This window comes from Eschrichtius robustus, chromosome 5 (assembly GCF_028021215.1).
Source record: "Eschrichtius robustus isolate mEscRob2 chromosome 5, mEscRob2.pri, whole genome shotgun sequence".
Classification (NCBI taxonomy): domain Eukaryota; kingdom Metazoa; phylum Chordata; class Mammalia; order Artiodactyla; family Eschrichtiidae; genus Eschrichtius; species Eschrichtius robustus.
This window is the reverse complement of record NC_090828.1, coordinates 87,662,315-87,678,552: the sequence shown is the minus strand read 5'-3', so window position 1 is coordinate 87,678,552 and position 16,238 is coordinate 87,662,315. Positions and strand designations below refer to the sequence as shown.

Genomic DNA, 16,238 nt, shown 5'->3' with positions numbered 1-16,238 from the left:
TGGTGCTGAATTCTCTTAGCTTTTGATTGTCTGTAAAGCTTTTGATTTCTCCATCGAATTTGAATGAGATCCTTGCCAGGTAGAGTAATCTTGGTTGTAGGTTCTTTCCTTTCATCACTTTAAGTATATCATGCCACTCCCTTCTGGCTTGTAGACTTTCTGCTGAGAAATCAGCTGTTAACCTTATGGGAGTTCCCTTGTATGTTATTTGTCGTTTTTCCCTTGCTGCTTTCAATAATTTTTCTTTGTCTTTAATTTTTGCCACTTTGATTACTATGTGTCTCAGCGTGTTTCTCTTTGGGTTTATCCTATATGGGACTCTCTGCACTTCCTGGACTCGGGTGGCTATTTCCTTTCCCATGTTAGGGAAGTTTTCGTCTATAATCTCTTCAAATATTTTCTCTGGTCCTTTCTCTCTGTCTTCTCCTTCTGGGACCCCTATAATGTGAATGTTGTTGCGTTTAATGTTGTCCCAGAGGTCTCCTAGGCTGTCTTCATTTCTTTTCATTCTTTTTTTTTTTGGTCTGTTCCGCAGCAGTGAATTCCACCATTCTGTCTTCCAGGTCACTTATCTGTTCTTCTGCCTCTGTTATTCTGCTATTGATTCCTTCTAGTGTAGTTTTCATTTAAGTTATTGTGTTGTTCATCTCTGTTTGTTTGTTCCTTAATTTTTCTAGGTCTTTGTTAAACATTTCTTGCATCTTCTGGATCTTTGCCTCCATTCTTTTTCCGAGGTCCTGGATCATCTTCACTCTCGTTATTCTGAATTCTTTTTCTGGAAGGTTGCCTATCTATCTCCACTTCATTTAGTTTTTTTTCTGCAGTTTTATTCTTGTTCCTTCATCTGGTACATAGCCCTCTGCCTTTTCATCTTGTCTATCTTTCTGTGAATGTGGTTTTTGTTCCACAGGCTGCAGGATTGTAGTCCTTCTTGATTCTGCTCTCTGCCCTCTGGTGGATGAGGCTATCTAAGAGGCTTGTGCAAGTTTCTTGATGGGAGGGACTGATGGTGGGTAGAGCTGGTTGTTGCTTTGGTGGGAAGAGCTCAGTAAAACTTTAGTCCACTTGTCTGCTGATGGGTGGGGCTGAGTTCCCTCCCTGTTGGTTGTTTGGCCTGAGGCGACCCAACACTGGAGCCTATCCAGGCTCTTTGGTGGGGCTAATGGAAGACTCTGGGAGGGCTCACACCAAGGATTACTTTCCAGACCTTCTGCTGCCAGTGTCCTTGTCCTCATGGCAACACACAGCCACCCCCTGCCTCTGCAGGGGACCCTCCAACACTAGCAGGTAGGTCTAGTTCAGTCTCCTATGTGGTCACTGCTCCTTCCCCTGGGTCCCGTTGAGCACACTTTGTGTGTGCCCTCCAAGAGTGGAGTCTCTGCTTCCCCCAGTCCTGTCAAAGTCCTGCAATCAAATCCCACTAGCCTTCAAAGTCTGATTCTCTAGGAATTCCTCCTCCCGTTGCCAGACCCCCAGATTGGGAAGCCTGACGTGGGGCTCAGAACCTTCACTCCAGTGGGTGGACTTCTGTGGTATAAGTGTTCTCCAGTTTGTGAGTCACCCACCCAGCAGTTATGGGATTTGATTTTATCGTGATTGTGCCCCTCCTACTGTCTCCTTTTGGCTTCTCCTTTGGTTTGGATGTGGGATATCTTTTCTGGTGAGTTCCCATGTCTTCTTGTCGATGACTGTTCAGCAGTCAGTTGTGATTCTGGTGTTCTTGTAAGAGGGAGTGATAGCACGTCCTTCTACTCTGCCATCTTGAACCAATCCCTATAATTTCTTCAAATACATTTTTGATCCCCTTCTCTCTCTGTCTTCTAAAATCCCTATAATGTGAATATTGGAATGCTTAATGTTATCCTAGATATCTCTTAAATTGCTTTCACATTTTAAAAAATTTACTTTTCTTTCTGCTGATCTGACTGGGTGATTTCCACTAGTGTATCTTTCAGATCACTTTTGCATTCTTCTGTATCACTTAGTCTGTTATTCATTCCTTCTAATGTGTTTATTTTAGCTACTGAATTATTTATTTTTGATTGGGTCTTTTTTATATTTTCTAGTTCCTTGTTAAAATATCAGTGTTTAGATCAATTATTTTTTTCTAATTCAGTTAACATTTTTATTGTCAATGTTTTGAATTCTTTGGTAAATTGTTTATTTATGTTTTATTACTTTTTTCAATGGCTTTCTCTTGTTCTTTCAATTGTGGGTAGTTCTTCTGAATTTTCAGTTCACTTAACTTTGCCTCTATGAATTTACATGAAACAGTTACCTATTGTGGTCTTGAAGGGATGTTCTTAGGTGGGAGCATCTCTATGCAGGCTGTGTGTGCCCAATGCTTTTGGTGGGAGAACTGGATTTGATATGGATACTAGTCACATCTTCTCCCAGGGTGTGCTGGAAGCTTATGATGTGAGCATCTTATGACTTGGTTAGGTGAAGGTCAGAAAGTTCTTCCTACACTAGCCATTTCTCACATTCCTTCAGCTTAAAACATCCAATATGCCAAGGTGCCATGTTTTTTTTAAATACTTTTTAAAAAAATTAGTTTATTTATGTTTGGCTGCATTGGGTCTTCGTTGCTGCGCGCAGGCTTTCTCTAGTTGCATTGAGCAGGGGCTACTCTTCATTGTGGTGCGCAGTCTTCTCATTGCAGTGGCTTCTCTTGTTGCAGAGCATGGGCTCTAGGTGCACGGGCTTCAGTAGTTGTGGCACACAGGCTCACTAGTTGTGGCTTGTGGGCTCTAGAGCACAGGCTCAGTAGTTGTGGCACACAGGCTTAATTACTCTGCGGCATGTGGGATCTTCCTGGACCAGGGTCCATGTCCCCTGCATTGGCAGGCAGATTCTTAACCCCTGTGCCACCAGGGAAGTCCAAGGCGCCATATTTTGAGGTAGCATGTCCTGAACCCCATGACTGCCAAGAGTACCAACTTTTAATATGAAATTTTCTTACCATTCTTCAGAGAAGAGAAGCCTAGGCCCCCACAGCTTAAAGTCCTGTTTGTCTTTCATGTTGTAAAGATCTGATGGCATTAGGTTGGAGAGTGGTGTGTTATCTCTTCATTCTTGTGGGTAATTACCAAAGCACTTTCTTGATACTCTATTCTACCTCTTTACATAATGCCAACTGAATGCTCACATGGTGCCATTTGATATGCTTTGAGACAAAAAAAAAAAAAAAAAAAAAAAACCAAAAAAAGAAAACAAAACTCAACCAAGTAAAAGGAAAATAGTTGAAGATGGGGAACCACACTTTGGGGAGGCATGAGATGAGATAATTCCGTTTACAATTCTGCTTTTTTTTCACACCAAGCACCTTTTAAAAATGACTTTCTAAGTAAAAGTAACCCAATACTTATTTATCTGTAAAAGTGTCACCAATGAAAGAACAAGACAAAAAAAAAAAAAAAATGGGAGCAGAGATCTGGGTGGTTGCCTCCTCTTCCTGGGTTGTTGATAGGGCTGACAAACACAGCACATGTTTAGCCTTTAAACTACTTATTTGAATGCTTAATTGAAATTTGAGCCATGGTACACCAATTAAAACCTCTGGATTCTAAATAAAATCCTTCAATATTTGTTCTCTAGATCGACAAAGAACTGTTAATTAATCCAATTTAAATGTGTGAACAGTATTTACACCTCTTTGGTTGGATCTGACTTAAGAAATGCCAATGAAAAAGTGACACAGGATCTATAAAAGTAGGTTGAATTAGATGGTATGCTTTTAAAAAGCCTGCAAAGATTTAAGTAGTCTAAATAAAGACAAGTATACTATCAAATGATTCAAATTTCAGTAAGAAGCTTAATCTTTCTTCCCATAGAATTAAGATAAAACTCAGTAGAACACAATTATAAACTTGTGCATTTCTAGAAAAAACTTTAAGCATATAGATTGGTTTGCTAATGAAATTGCATTTATTGCAATCAAGGAAGAATTATGAAACAAATCACTAAAGTTCTGATTTATTTGAATAAAAAGTAGATATAGAGAACAATCTTTACCTACATAGGTATTAATATTATATGCATACAAAGAGAACAAAAATCTATAAATTCAATATATCTACTTCAGATATATAAATAATCATTTAGATTTTTTTAATTTGCCTGATCTATAACACCAGGATTATTACTTGTGTAAATTCTGGTAACCTTCTGCTATGACTAGATAGGCTGATATAAGTTTTGTAAAAATTCTGGTTTTAACTCTTTTCTATTGGCTATTTATGATTGGGAGTAGCTGTTAATCTAGAGTTCCTCGTGGAGCATAATAAATATGACAGATCAACAAAAGCATCTATCTGTTTAAACTGTGTTTTAAAATATAAATGTAAAGGATTATTTTTCAGAGAACCTGATGTTATCCTTGGGAGGACTTGTAAGATATGTATCATCTTTCTTGGAGTTAATTACATTCATTGTTTGTAGTGGATTAACAATGCCAAATGGAAGAATGTTAATTAGTTGAAGAAGCATTTTTTTCCTCTTCTTCTATTTCAGTTGATTTATCTTTAGTGAATAAGGATGAAGAAGCCATCTATTTCTTGGGAAATTCTCTTGGGCTTCAGCCAAAAACGGTTAAAACATACCTGGAAGAAGAACTAGATAAGTGGGCCAAAATGTAAGTATTATTTCAAAAGCTATCAATCACTCAACATCTCATATAAGAATTTTAAACATCACGCCAGGTTGTCTAATATTTGGAAAGGTGTATAGTAGAATCTTAGAATTTTAGAGCAGAGGGAACCTGAGGGATTGTGTCATTCAATACTGGATGAAGTAACTGAGGATCAGTAAATAAGGTATTATGGCAAGTTAGTGGCAGAATCAATAGTAAAACTTCTGAAATATTTAAAAATGTAAGTTCCTCCCTTGAATTGACACATCTACATCATCTGCAATTATTTTATTTTATTTTCTAAATGGTTAACAAGGCAGTTAATATTTAGGATTCAATTCAGTGTTTTCATGATTAGTTCTTGGCTAAACTCTACCACACTAATTTTTATAAATAAGAAAATAAGAATTGCTGAGGTGGGGACAGGAGGTTGAGTGGAACAGAAGGTGCTTCCCTCCCCAAACTGAACATGCTTATTGAGAAGATGCTCCATTTGGGCTTAGCTAACCATGCAGGAATCTTAAATTAGGATTCAGTTGTTTCTCCTTCTTTTATGTTCTGCTTTTACTCTTCTGCTTCTGAAACCCTTCATACTCTCTGCTTACCTCAGTGCTTACCCGCTTTAATATCAACCGTCTCAACCACTGATTAGCCCTCACTGAACGTCTATTGCATTAATAATCAGTGCTCTACAATACGCAGTTTAGAGGTATCTACTTTCATTAATTTCATATTCTTCGCTATATTGTAAATCCCTTAAGGAAAATAACCTATCTTATGTACTTCTTATCCTTCCCCAGTGATTACTGATAAAGCTGAAACTGAAAATATTTTTAACTATTTAAACATTTTATATTTAAAATATTAAAAATAGTATAACTATTTAAAAAATATTTTTTGACTCAGAATCTGAAAAATAGATATGAAGGGGAAGCTAAACCTGAAGGACAGCAAAAAAAAAAAAAAAAAAAAAAATTCAGGAAGATGAAACCAAACCAGATAAGAATTCTGAGCAAGATATTTGGTTCTTATAGAAACTCAGAATGTCTTTTCCAGCTTTCTATATTCTTCAGGCCAGTGGTCTTTTACATTGGGACCAAAACCTCTTCTATAAAGTTTAGTTTACACTGACTATGCCAATGATTACTACCATGGCTATTAGATAACACTGCAAAGTTTCTTAATTTAAGTGGCTAAGAATGTAAGTTCACAACTCAATGCAAGAATAATGGAGTTTTATATAGTTTATTAGGCCTATTGTAACTCTATCTGCATAACATTTATGCATAAATTGAAAAATAAATATCACCACACTTGGAAGCATTTTGCACTAGCAGGCTTTAGTATTTAAAAAATGAGGGTCATAGTTAATAAAAATGGTTAATATTCATTTTGGGCCTTAACGTAAAAGATAGCAAAGAATTAGATTGAATTTGAACTTTGGAGAGTGTCCTTGACTCTTGGATATTCATTCAGCAAGACTGTACATTTTTATCCGTCAGGTATTTTAAAAAGATGCCGCTCTTCTATCTTATTCATATTCTTATGATTATCCTACTTTATTAAAAGACTGGTTGATTATTCTCAAGGCTTGTATTCCAGTTATGTTCCAGGAAAGTGCCTCTCTGTCATAATGCCCTTCTATTGTTGTTACCTTTCAATTTTATATTTTACCTTGTGACAACAGAAAATTACATAATCTTAAACCCTTCTACCTATTTTTCATCAGACAGACAATTTAGCAAGGAGGTGCACTGTAATACTTCAAGCAATGTAAACTAAATTTTAAAAAGACTTCTTCTGAGAAAAAGATTAGGGGCTAGTTTGTTTTATTTAGTCTTTTTGCTGTAAACTGTGGTGGGCCCAGTCAACATCATAGCCCTGCCAGCCCGATGTCAGTGGTGTTTGAGGTGCATGATCGCAATCCTGTTTTCCCCTATCCCACCCTTGACCTTTCATCTCAAATGGGTTTGTTCATTACTTTTTGCTCCTAAATATTTAGCTTAAAATTCCACTCTGGCCTTTTCCAGCTAAGGCTGTATTGGGAGGAAAACTTTTCCTCTACCAACTTACATTCTAGTGGCTGGGGGCCTGAGAATTAATTGACAACAGATAGATTAGCAGGAGAAAAGTTTATTTCACATGTGTGCAGAAGCACTCTACAAACAGTGATTCACTGATCAGCCAGAGTAAAGGTTTAAAACCAACTTAACAAAAGGGGCGAGTTTTAGGGCTTCAGTAGGAAAGTATGGAAGGTTCTGTTGGGCTTTTCCATCCTGATGATAATGGGCAGTATCTTTCCAGGCTGGAAGCCCCCCAAGAGGAAGATGGAGGGAAAGTAAATTTGTAACTCTTAGTGCTAAGCGTCATTTTTCTCTGACGGTGGGTGGGTCAATGGCAATGGCATTTTCAGGAGGCCTTCCTTAAGTCTAGATAATGTTTCTTTCTTAGGCTGCTCTTTGTCCACGTGCTTTTAGTTTAAAGTAATCTTCATGCCACTCTGGTGGCCTGTTGGTTCCTTCACTTCCCTTTCTGGCTATTGCTTTTGTTTTTGTACGAAATCTCCCCTGCATATATTTGATTTGCCTCTAGATCCAGGGCCTCCCATTACTGTGGTGAGTTTTACCTGATTATCTGTTCCTCTTCATCTCCTCCAACCCCACTTCTGCCCTACTTCTTAGCTGATACCCAAGCCAGGCCAGTGCCTCCCCCTCTTCTAGACCAGTGAGAGATTTTGAGAAGCACTGAGTCAAAGAGAGCTACACAGTCACTAAATACTCTAATGCACATTGAAATTAGTTGCTTAACGGAAAAAAAATAATATTAAAAATTTATAATCTTAACAGTAACATAGAAATTTGAGTGCTCTAAGCAAGATATTACTCTGGGATATTGATATCAAGTCTCTGGCCACCCATGACCTATAATGTAGGACATGCCATTTGGCTCATGGTTTTCATCTTCTACGTCATCATGTTTTATGGCCTATTGTAGACATACTACCTACTTATCTACAAAATAAACCATCACTGGTCATAATGCCATCCAATCTTATAATTCATGTGGCTACCATATTTGATTATTTATACTAAAGAAAAGTCAAGGATACAGGCACACTTAGAAATATATTAGGACCCAAATGATTTCTTCTAAAACTTCAAGTTACTTAAGGCAAAACTATGAAAATAAACTACTTACCTCTGTGTTTTTTATAAATGATTATCATTATTTTCCAAAGTCATTTTCAACTGTATGTGATTTCTAAAGTAGGTTAATAACACTTTACTTTGGAGAATATATTATTTGTTTGGTGAAATGATAATATTTAGATAATTTTAATACTCTGAAATAGAAAACTTTTAGGGTAATTTCACTCTTTGATACATAATAACTAGTTATCAGCAAGAAGCTACCATAAACAATAAGAAACAACAATATCATATGCTTGTTCATTGTGGGTCTGCTAGGATGGATAGGCAATAAACTTAAATAATTTTTGAGACCATTTTAAATTATATATTTTACCAATGGCCCAGATTATTTAAAGGAGAATAACATGGGCTAATATTCATAGTGGTAAAGTTCGGCTAGAAGGGAAAGATACGTCAGTCCTAAAGAGCACATTGTAAGTTGAGAAATGTATACTGTGTCCCTAAGATATAATCACTATATCTTAGGTCTTCTGGGTTGTCTTATCTGCTAGATAAATAAATTTCGTTCTTTTTCATAGGAGCAAAAACTTGCCACATTTGTGTTTTTATAGGGATTCTTCTAAGAACTGAGACATACTAGGTAGAATTATTTAAAGAGAAGAATAGCCCACTGAATTACATATTAGGAACAAAAGGCCTGGTTTGCAGACAGTGACTTAACTTACGTGGCAATGTGTGTGCAGAAAAGGTACGGGTAAAGCACATGGGAGAGGTCTGCTCCTGTAGACCTGCAGTGGTTCAATTTATGGGTTTCTTTCTTTAAAAAAAAAAAAAAGTGTATTGTAAGGGAGGAAAGACTGTTCCCCTACTCTCTTAGATCCATTAGCTGGGTCTATGAAATAAACACAACAGGCAGATTAACAAGAGAAAAGGCATAAAAGTACATTTTTAACATTACGTGCATGAGGGCATCACAGGAAAAAAAAAAAAAAGTGAATATCCAAAAAAGCAATGAGATTTGAGAGCTTATGTATTGTCTTAATAGGGACAGAGGAGGGGTATATAGGCTACTCTGGGGAAAGTAAACGATTTTTAGGAAAGATGAATGGAACTTTAGAAGAATAGATGGGAAGTGTGATAGCTTGTGACAAAGTTTGTCTGGCTGTGGTGCTGACTTCTAGTCTCCTCTCTTTTGACAAGAGTAAATCTTCTCTGGTTGATGAAACTCCTGTGGAGGGAACTTATGACAACTGAGTCCTTTTTGGAGGATATGTCTTCAGGCAGATAAGGGGAGTTCAGAGATATCCTCCCCATGCATTTGCTGTTTTTCAAGTGCATTCCTTTTTATTAATTAATTAATTTTATTTATTTGTTTTTGGCTGTGTTGGGTCTTTGTTGCTGCGCGCGGGCTTTCTCTGGTTGCGGCGAGAGCGGGCTGCTCTTCGTTGCGGTGCGTGGGCTTCTCATTGTGGTGGCTTCTCTTGTTGTGGAGCACGGGCTCTAGGCACGCGGGCTTCAGTAGTTGCAGCATCCGAGCTCAACAGTTGTGGCTCGTGGGCTCTAGAGGACAGGCTCAGTAGTTGTGGCACACGGGCTTAATTGCTCCATGGCATATGGGATCTTCCCAGACCAGGGCTTGAACCCATGTCCCCTGCACTGGCAGGCGATTCTCAACCACTGCGCCACCAGGGAAGCCCTCAAGTGCATTCTTTGCGCTTTGTGCAAAATAATCCTTATGCCAAAGAGGCCAGTTTTAGTGTGGCATATTCTGCCACTCTTCAGTATGAATAAGAAAATACGTGGTATGACATGTGACAGAGCTTTTCCTGACATCTCTGTTGGCTAATCAACAATTGCGTCACAGAAAAAAAGTTGTGATATCATTAAGGAAGACTGTGAAGTCTTATTTATTCGCTTATTGTGGGGGAGCTTTTAAAAGCAGGGCCACTTTTCATTTTGTAGGATGGTTCAAGCATAGTCGTATTTCAAAGAGGATCCACATTTCTATTAACGTCCTAATTAGATTTTATATTCTGAAATTTAATTTTCTGAGCAAATACTGCTCTGTAGACTTCTCTGAGAACAGCCCACTCAGGCAATGATTGATGCTATGGTAGTGAGTGAATGCTTTCCTATGCTCTCTTTTCCTTTCCAGCATTTGTAAAAGAAGACTGCAGCTACACTGCAACTATTTTAAGCAGTTTTGAATGAGAACAACATCATCTTTCCCTTAACTTGAATATGTACGTTTATGACTGCAGTGTGATCCACATCAGCTCTTTCTAATGACAGGCCACTTTACTTTGAGTTTATTTGGGTAAAACTTTCTAAATACATTTCACTATCTCAGGCTAGGAGACTGACAAAATGAAGAAGATGACTCTGCGTGTGATATTTTAAAGGGAGGAAGATGACAAAAGCATTGCAAGAAGAAAGTATCCTTAAAGATTATTATCATGGTGTCTACCAGAGTGAGAAGTAGGTGGCATCATATTCTGAGATATAAATTCTCTGAGGCAGAACAGAATTTTACTACCTAAATGTAATAAGATGTATTGTGCTATCAGCAAGGCCATGGAGCTCTATATGATTAAAATTAAAAAGTATCCAAGTATCTGCCTTTAAATACTATTTAATGGTAATGATTTTTGTCTTTAGTATTTATATTGGAAGTCAAGAAAGAGGCAAGCTGCAGGCTATCTAATAATAATATGAATAATATGCACTAACAGTTGCCCTTCTTTTCCTCCTTAGTTCTTATAGTCTATGTTTATTCTCAAAGGAAGTCTTCTTCCTTCGTCTCAGTTTATATGGTAATTGAAATTAGTTTAAAAGTTGTGTTTTACACCTCATGATGGTGAAGTGAGTTTTAACATTCGATTTTCATTAGGAAAGAAGACTCAGAAAAGGGGTACCATGTACCAATCTCTTTCACATGTTATTTGTTTTTCATAGCAATCCTTTAAGTTACATATTGTAACCCATTTACTTTTATAGAAGTAGAAAATTAGGCCCTATAAACCTCTAATAAATGTAGCCTCAGGCCCAGTATTGCCCTGGACCTGTCTCATCCCAGGTGATGGAGCCAACTGCTAAATATTCAAGATTTTTGTTGATACCAAATTGGCCACGTGAATGGGGGTAGTCATACCACAAAAAACAGCAAGGGCTAAAAAACAGGGCTCCTCCCTTCCAGTTCCCCACTGCTCCGTGGAGGAGAAAAAATATTTTCCTTTACCCTACTGAGTTTTTACCTGAGAGCCTGTAATAAAAGACTAACAAGATAAGAACAAACAGAAGTGTATTAACATGAATACCTCATGTATACATAGGAAATACCCAGGGAAAAATGAGTAACTTCCAAAAGTGGCTTAGAATTCAAGCTTAAATCCCATGTTAATAGGGTAAGAGGAGGAGAGATGAAGGCCTCTTAGAGGAGAGTAAAGGATTTCTATGAAGGATGGCCCTTGAAGAATAGATAAGAGGCATAGTCTGTGACAAAGTTTGTCTGGGGTGTCACTGACTTCTAATCTCTTCTGTGCTAAGAATCAATTTTCCCTGGTTGATGAAACTCCTGAGGAGGGGATTTATGACAACTGCATTCCTTTTGAAGGATCTGTCTTTAGGCAGATAGGGAAGTTCAGAGAAAGCTTCTCCATGCATTTTCTGTTTTTCAAGTGCCTACAGCTCAAGATGATCAATATACCACCATGCTACATTTTAGTGTGGTGTGTTCTGCTACCCTTCACCTCTGAGAGAAGGTTTACCAGCTCACCACTGCCAGCTTACTTAATTTCAGAGTATGTATTCATCACAATTAGCACTATACATAGAGCACATGCTCATTCTTTTCTTCCAAGTTTACATAGTCTTTGGATTCCAAAAGAATTAAGAACAATCTAATTCAAAGCTTCCTAAGATATGTTTGTAACAGCACACAAAGTCACTCCCTTCTTAATCCTTTGTTTTAATTTCTTCTCCTATATTTTTCAAATATTTTGCCTCCTCATTTGATAGAAACTACTAGAGAGTTGAAGTTCTCTTATGTATTTTGTGTTTTTTCCATTATGCCTACTGGGATACTTACTAGAATAATAAAATTGAGCTAGAATATGATAGATGAAATTGCTAGAAAATAGGTCAAGAAATAGTGTTGGCTTTGATTATTGCCACGTTTTACTATCTACTTAAAATGTTACCATGAGTATAGTCACATTTTATACACTTCTATTTAATTTACAGATTGTAATTATATTTTAAAATTTAATTAATAATCATTTTAATCTCTAGCCTCAAATAACAGTTAATATGTTTTAGTATAGGTACAACTATATGGTATGGTATACAAGTAAGGTATTCAAATAGTCTTGAAATTTTCAAAAGAAAAGAGAAAAAAATAACATCTTAGACTCCAAAACAGAGAAAAATAATGAAATATATGGGTAATCAGCCCTAGGCTCTCCAACAAAAAGGAAGTCAAAGAAATTTTTTAAAGTGACAAGTTAAAAAGCAGAGTTCTCAAGTATTACTTTTGGTTTTCAAAAAAGCATGCTTTTTATTAAAACACTACGAAGACTCATTCAGAAATGTCCAGTTGCTAATGCTGATATTTGAAAACTCACACACACACACACACACTCACACAGATACACACAGACACACACATAAACTAAGATTGTTTATCTCCCTTTTCAATTTCAGGGGAGCCTATGGTCATGATGTAGGGAAACGTCCTTGGATTATAGGAGATGAGACTATTTTAGGACTTATGACTGACATTGTAGGTAAGTATAAAATGAATTTTTTCCAAAAGAATCATAAAGATATAATCATTTAGTTACACACATAGGTTATAAGGTAAAAATTTTATTGAAGAACATCCTGATTTTCTATTTTAATCCATAATACTAAGGCGTAAGCATGCCTTTAATTAAGACTTATTGCTAATGTTATTTTTTCTTATATATCCTAGGACTAGTATTTGCTCACCAATGAGAAACACACATATTTATAATTAAATAAGTTTCATAAAAATCAACTTAAATGAATTTTCTAAGGTTTTATTATATGGTAAAGTAAACATTAACCTTAACATGCTAAAGGTCTAAAACACCAGTATGTTTTGGTTCATTTCAACTTAACTCATGGTGATCTTTTAAAATTAGGCTGAGTGCTGTTGAAAATAATATAGTTGATGCTGTTTTTTGGTATATAATGTATTCCTTAAAGTGAATTCTATCTACTCTTGGTAAAACTATTCAAGATAGTTTTAGATGGTAAATGTGTTAACATTTCAAAAAAAGTTATCTGTTTAATTGGGTTGATTATTCAGCATTGCCTAAAATCATATGAAATTTAAGGTATTAAACAAACAAGAAATATAGCTCTGGTGACCAGAGACGAGTGTGCTTCTGGGCCCCATAGTAAGTCTCCTACATAGAGCCTCTTCTTTAAGATCAGGAAATGTAACAAACTTCCCTAAAACATACAAATAAACGCAGAGAATCAGGTAAAGTGAGGTGACAGAGGAATATGTTCCAAACAAAGAACAACATGAAACTGAAGAAGAACTAAGCGAAGTGTTGGTAAGTAATCTACTCAATAAAAAAATCAAGGTAGTGATTATAAAAATGCTCAATGAATTAGGAAGAATGGATGAAAACAGTGAGGAGTTAAACAAAGAGTTAGAAAATATAAAGAAGAACCAAACAGACCTGAAGAATACAATAACTGAAATAAAAATACACCAGATGGAATCAACAGTAAATTAGATGATACAGAGGAACATGTCAGTGAACTGGAAGACACAGTAGTGTAAATCACTCCAGCTAAGCAGAGAAAAGAATAAAGAATTGAAAAATAAGGACAGTTTAAGAGACCCCTGGGACAATATCAAGTGTACTATCATTCACATTATAGGGGTCCCAGAAGGAGAAGAGAGAAAGGGGCAGAGAAGTTATCTGAAGTGATAATAGCTGAAAACCTCCCTAACCTGGGAAAGGAAACAGACATCCAGGTCCAGAAATCACAGAGATAAGATCAAACCAAAGAGGTCCACACCAAGACACATTGTAATTAAAATGTCAAAAAATAAAGAGAAAGAGAAAATCTTAAGAGCAGCAAGGGAAAAGCAAGTAATTACATACAAGAGAACTCCCATAAAACAGTCAGCTGACTTTTCAGCAGGAACTCTGCAAGGCCAGAAGGGAGTGGTGTCACATATTTAAAGTGGTGAAGAAAAAAAAAAAAAAAAAAAAACTACGATCAAGAATACTCTACCTGGCAAGACTATCATTCAAATTTGAAGGAGAGATAAAGAGTTTCACAAATAAGCAAAAGCTAGAAGAGTTCAGCACCGCTAAATCTGCTTTACAAGAAATATGAAAGAAACTTCTGTAAGTGGAAAAGCAAAGGCCACCACTAGAAATCTCTCTCTCTTTTTGAATGTTCTTATACAGTATTCATTTGCTCTGTAACAATTCACATTTTAAATAGTGCTTCCTGACAACATGCCAGCTGGCTCTTCTTGAAAAGGGGCAATAAGGATAGCAATTCACATTCAAGGTGGTGATATTACCAGACCACACTAGAAGGGTAAGCAGAGATCCTCTGCGGTTGGGGTGGGGGGGTTGCTGTGGTGGGGAGGATGTTGTCTAGGGTAGAGGGTTTGTAAGGGAAGGAAAGAGGAGAGGTTGGGAGAAGGAACACCCTTGAATTTGCAGAAGTCATTACTCTATCTAAGTAGTGATTGTATTGGCTTTGCTGGTAACCCCATGTAGGGAGAAGAGGAAGAAAGGAGCACTTCTTATCTTAGATGTTTGGTTGGGGGGTTGCCTGCGAGGAGAAGGAAGTTTAGGGACACATTTGACAAGAGACCAGCACCCACACCAATCAGGTGAAGCTTACTCAGTCTTCAGCCACCATTTACATCCTCTGTACTGGCTGCAGGAGGGAGAGGAAACCTCAAGCTTTTGTACTGTGTTTAGCAAGGAGACATTCAAACTTATTATAGTCAAAGCAATCTAAGGCAGTTTGCAAACATACCACAAAGAATTTAGGGGCATTGTTTTTCTAGCTTCTTCTTATGTATTTCTGGGAGTCACCCCAGCATAAATATAGTCTTCTGCCCCAATCAACCCCCCCAAACCAGATCCTCAGTAAACAACTTTGCATTTTACTCCTGCCCAAAGTGGCTGGCTTCCCAGAAAGGCTCAACATGGTAGAGAACCAGGCCTAGATGGCCCGGCCCAGGTTGCAGGACTACTGCCCAAGTTCAGGTATTCAGTCAACTAAAAATTAGTCCTTAGAATTCTCTATTAGACTAAAATCTCACTGGTAAAGGCAGGGAGGACACAGTTCAGTCCATAACATATTCCCTGGTGAAAACAGAGTTAAATAAATGTTTATCCACCTCTACGCTAACTTAGCTCCCAGTATCTAGGCAGGAGACCGGAAAAGTCTTCTCTGCGATATTTGGGCAACCTGAAGGTTCTGACATGGGTTTTCATAGCACGACAAACCCCACCACATGCACAGTGGGGAACACAGCGGGTGCTTAACACACCCCAAACTACCAGACTTTAAGGAAAACCTGTTTTTAGTTTATGAACTATATGAATGTGTAACCTGTTCCATTCAGCAAGTTAAAAAACAAACAAACAAACAAAACACTCCATTGAAGGGTTGCAAGCAAAAGCAACAAGCTCTGTTTGCTGCTAGTTATTATTGAGTAATCATTACACTACACACATTTCTGTTTTATGTGGTTATATTATAGGATCAGAAGATTGGCTTCTAGTTTAAGATAACACATTAAGTACAAACTGAAAATGCTCCCTTCTATTCCAAAAACAGAGAAATGATAGAAAAAAATTTAGATTAACAAACATACAGCAACACTAAAAAAAATTAAATAGAAATTCCTACTGATCAGAAATATAGCAATTGCTGAAGAAAGAAGCAGTTGAAAGCCGGAAGCACAATATCTGGGGGGTAGTGCATGGAGCCAGGAGTGTGTAGGGCCTGAGTCCAGGACTCTCACAAGAAGCCCCAGGGCGAATCTGCAGAGCCCTGGATGCTTGGGGCTCAAACTCAAGGCCAGAACCTTGTCAGCCAGGGTGGGTAAAGGTGAAAACATAGCATCTCCTGCCAAACCAGTCAGGATCTTGGGAGCACAGAGCATTTGATCAGACTGCCAGCATTATCCAGAGGAGTGTATATTCTCATGGAGGGAATTCCCACCTGAACGATACTGGACTACATTTACAGATGTATTAATTAGTTGTTTGACAATGCTTTCATTTATGTTCATTTTTTAGATGCCTATTATATTCATTCAAATGCCTAACATGCAAATTTTTTAAAAAACTGAAAAAAATCCTGCATTAATTTGACCTGGGCATGTATGTTTTCCTTAGATGTGGACTGTTTCTTTCTTTGCTAGATTTGCTTTCAGA

The 16,238-nt window shown here is 37.3% G+C and overlaps 1 protein-coding gene across 1 annotated transcript in view; it reads left to right on the top strand.

Moving 5' to 3' along the window:
• The window catches only part of KYNU (kynureninase), a 101,429-nt gene that overhangs the window by 19,605 nt on the left and 65,586 nt on the right, over positions 1-16,238 (top strand). Inside the window, 2 exon segments of the mRNA XM_068543995.1 lie at positions 4,513-4,633; positions 12,484-12,566. Of these exon segments, the coding sequence (XP_068400096.1) occupies positions 4,513-4,633; positions 12,484-12,566 (204 nt within the window).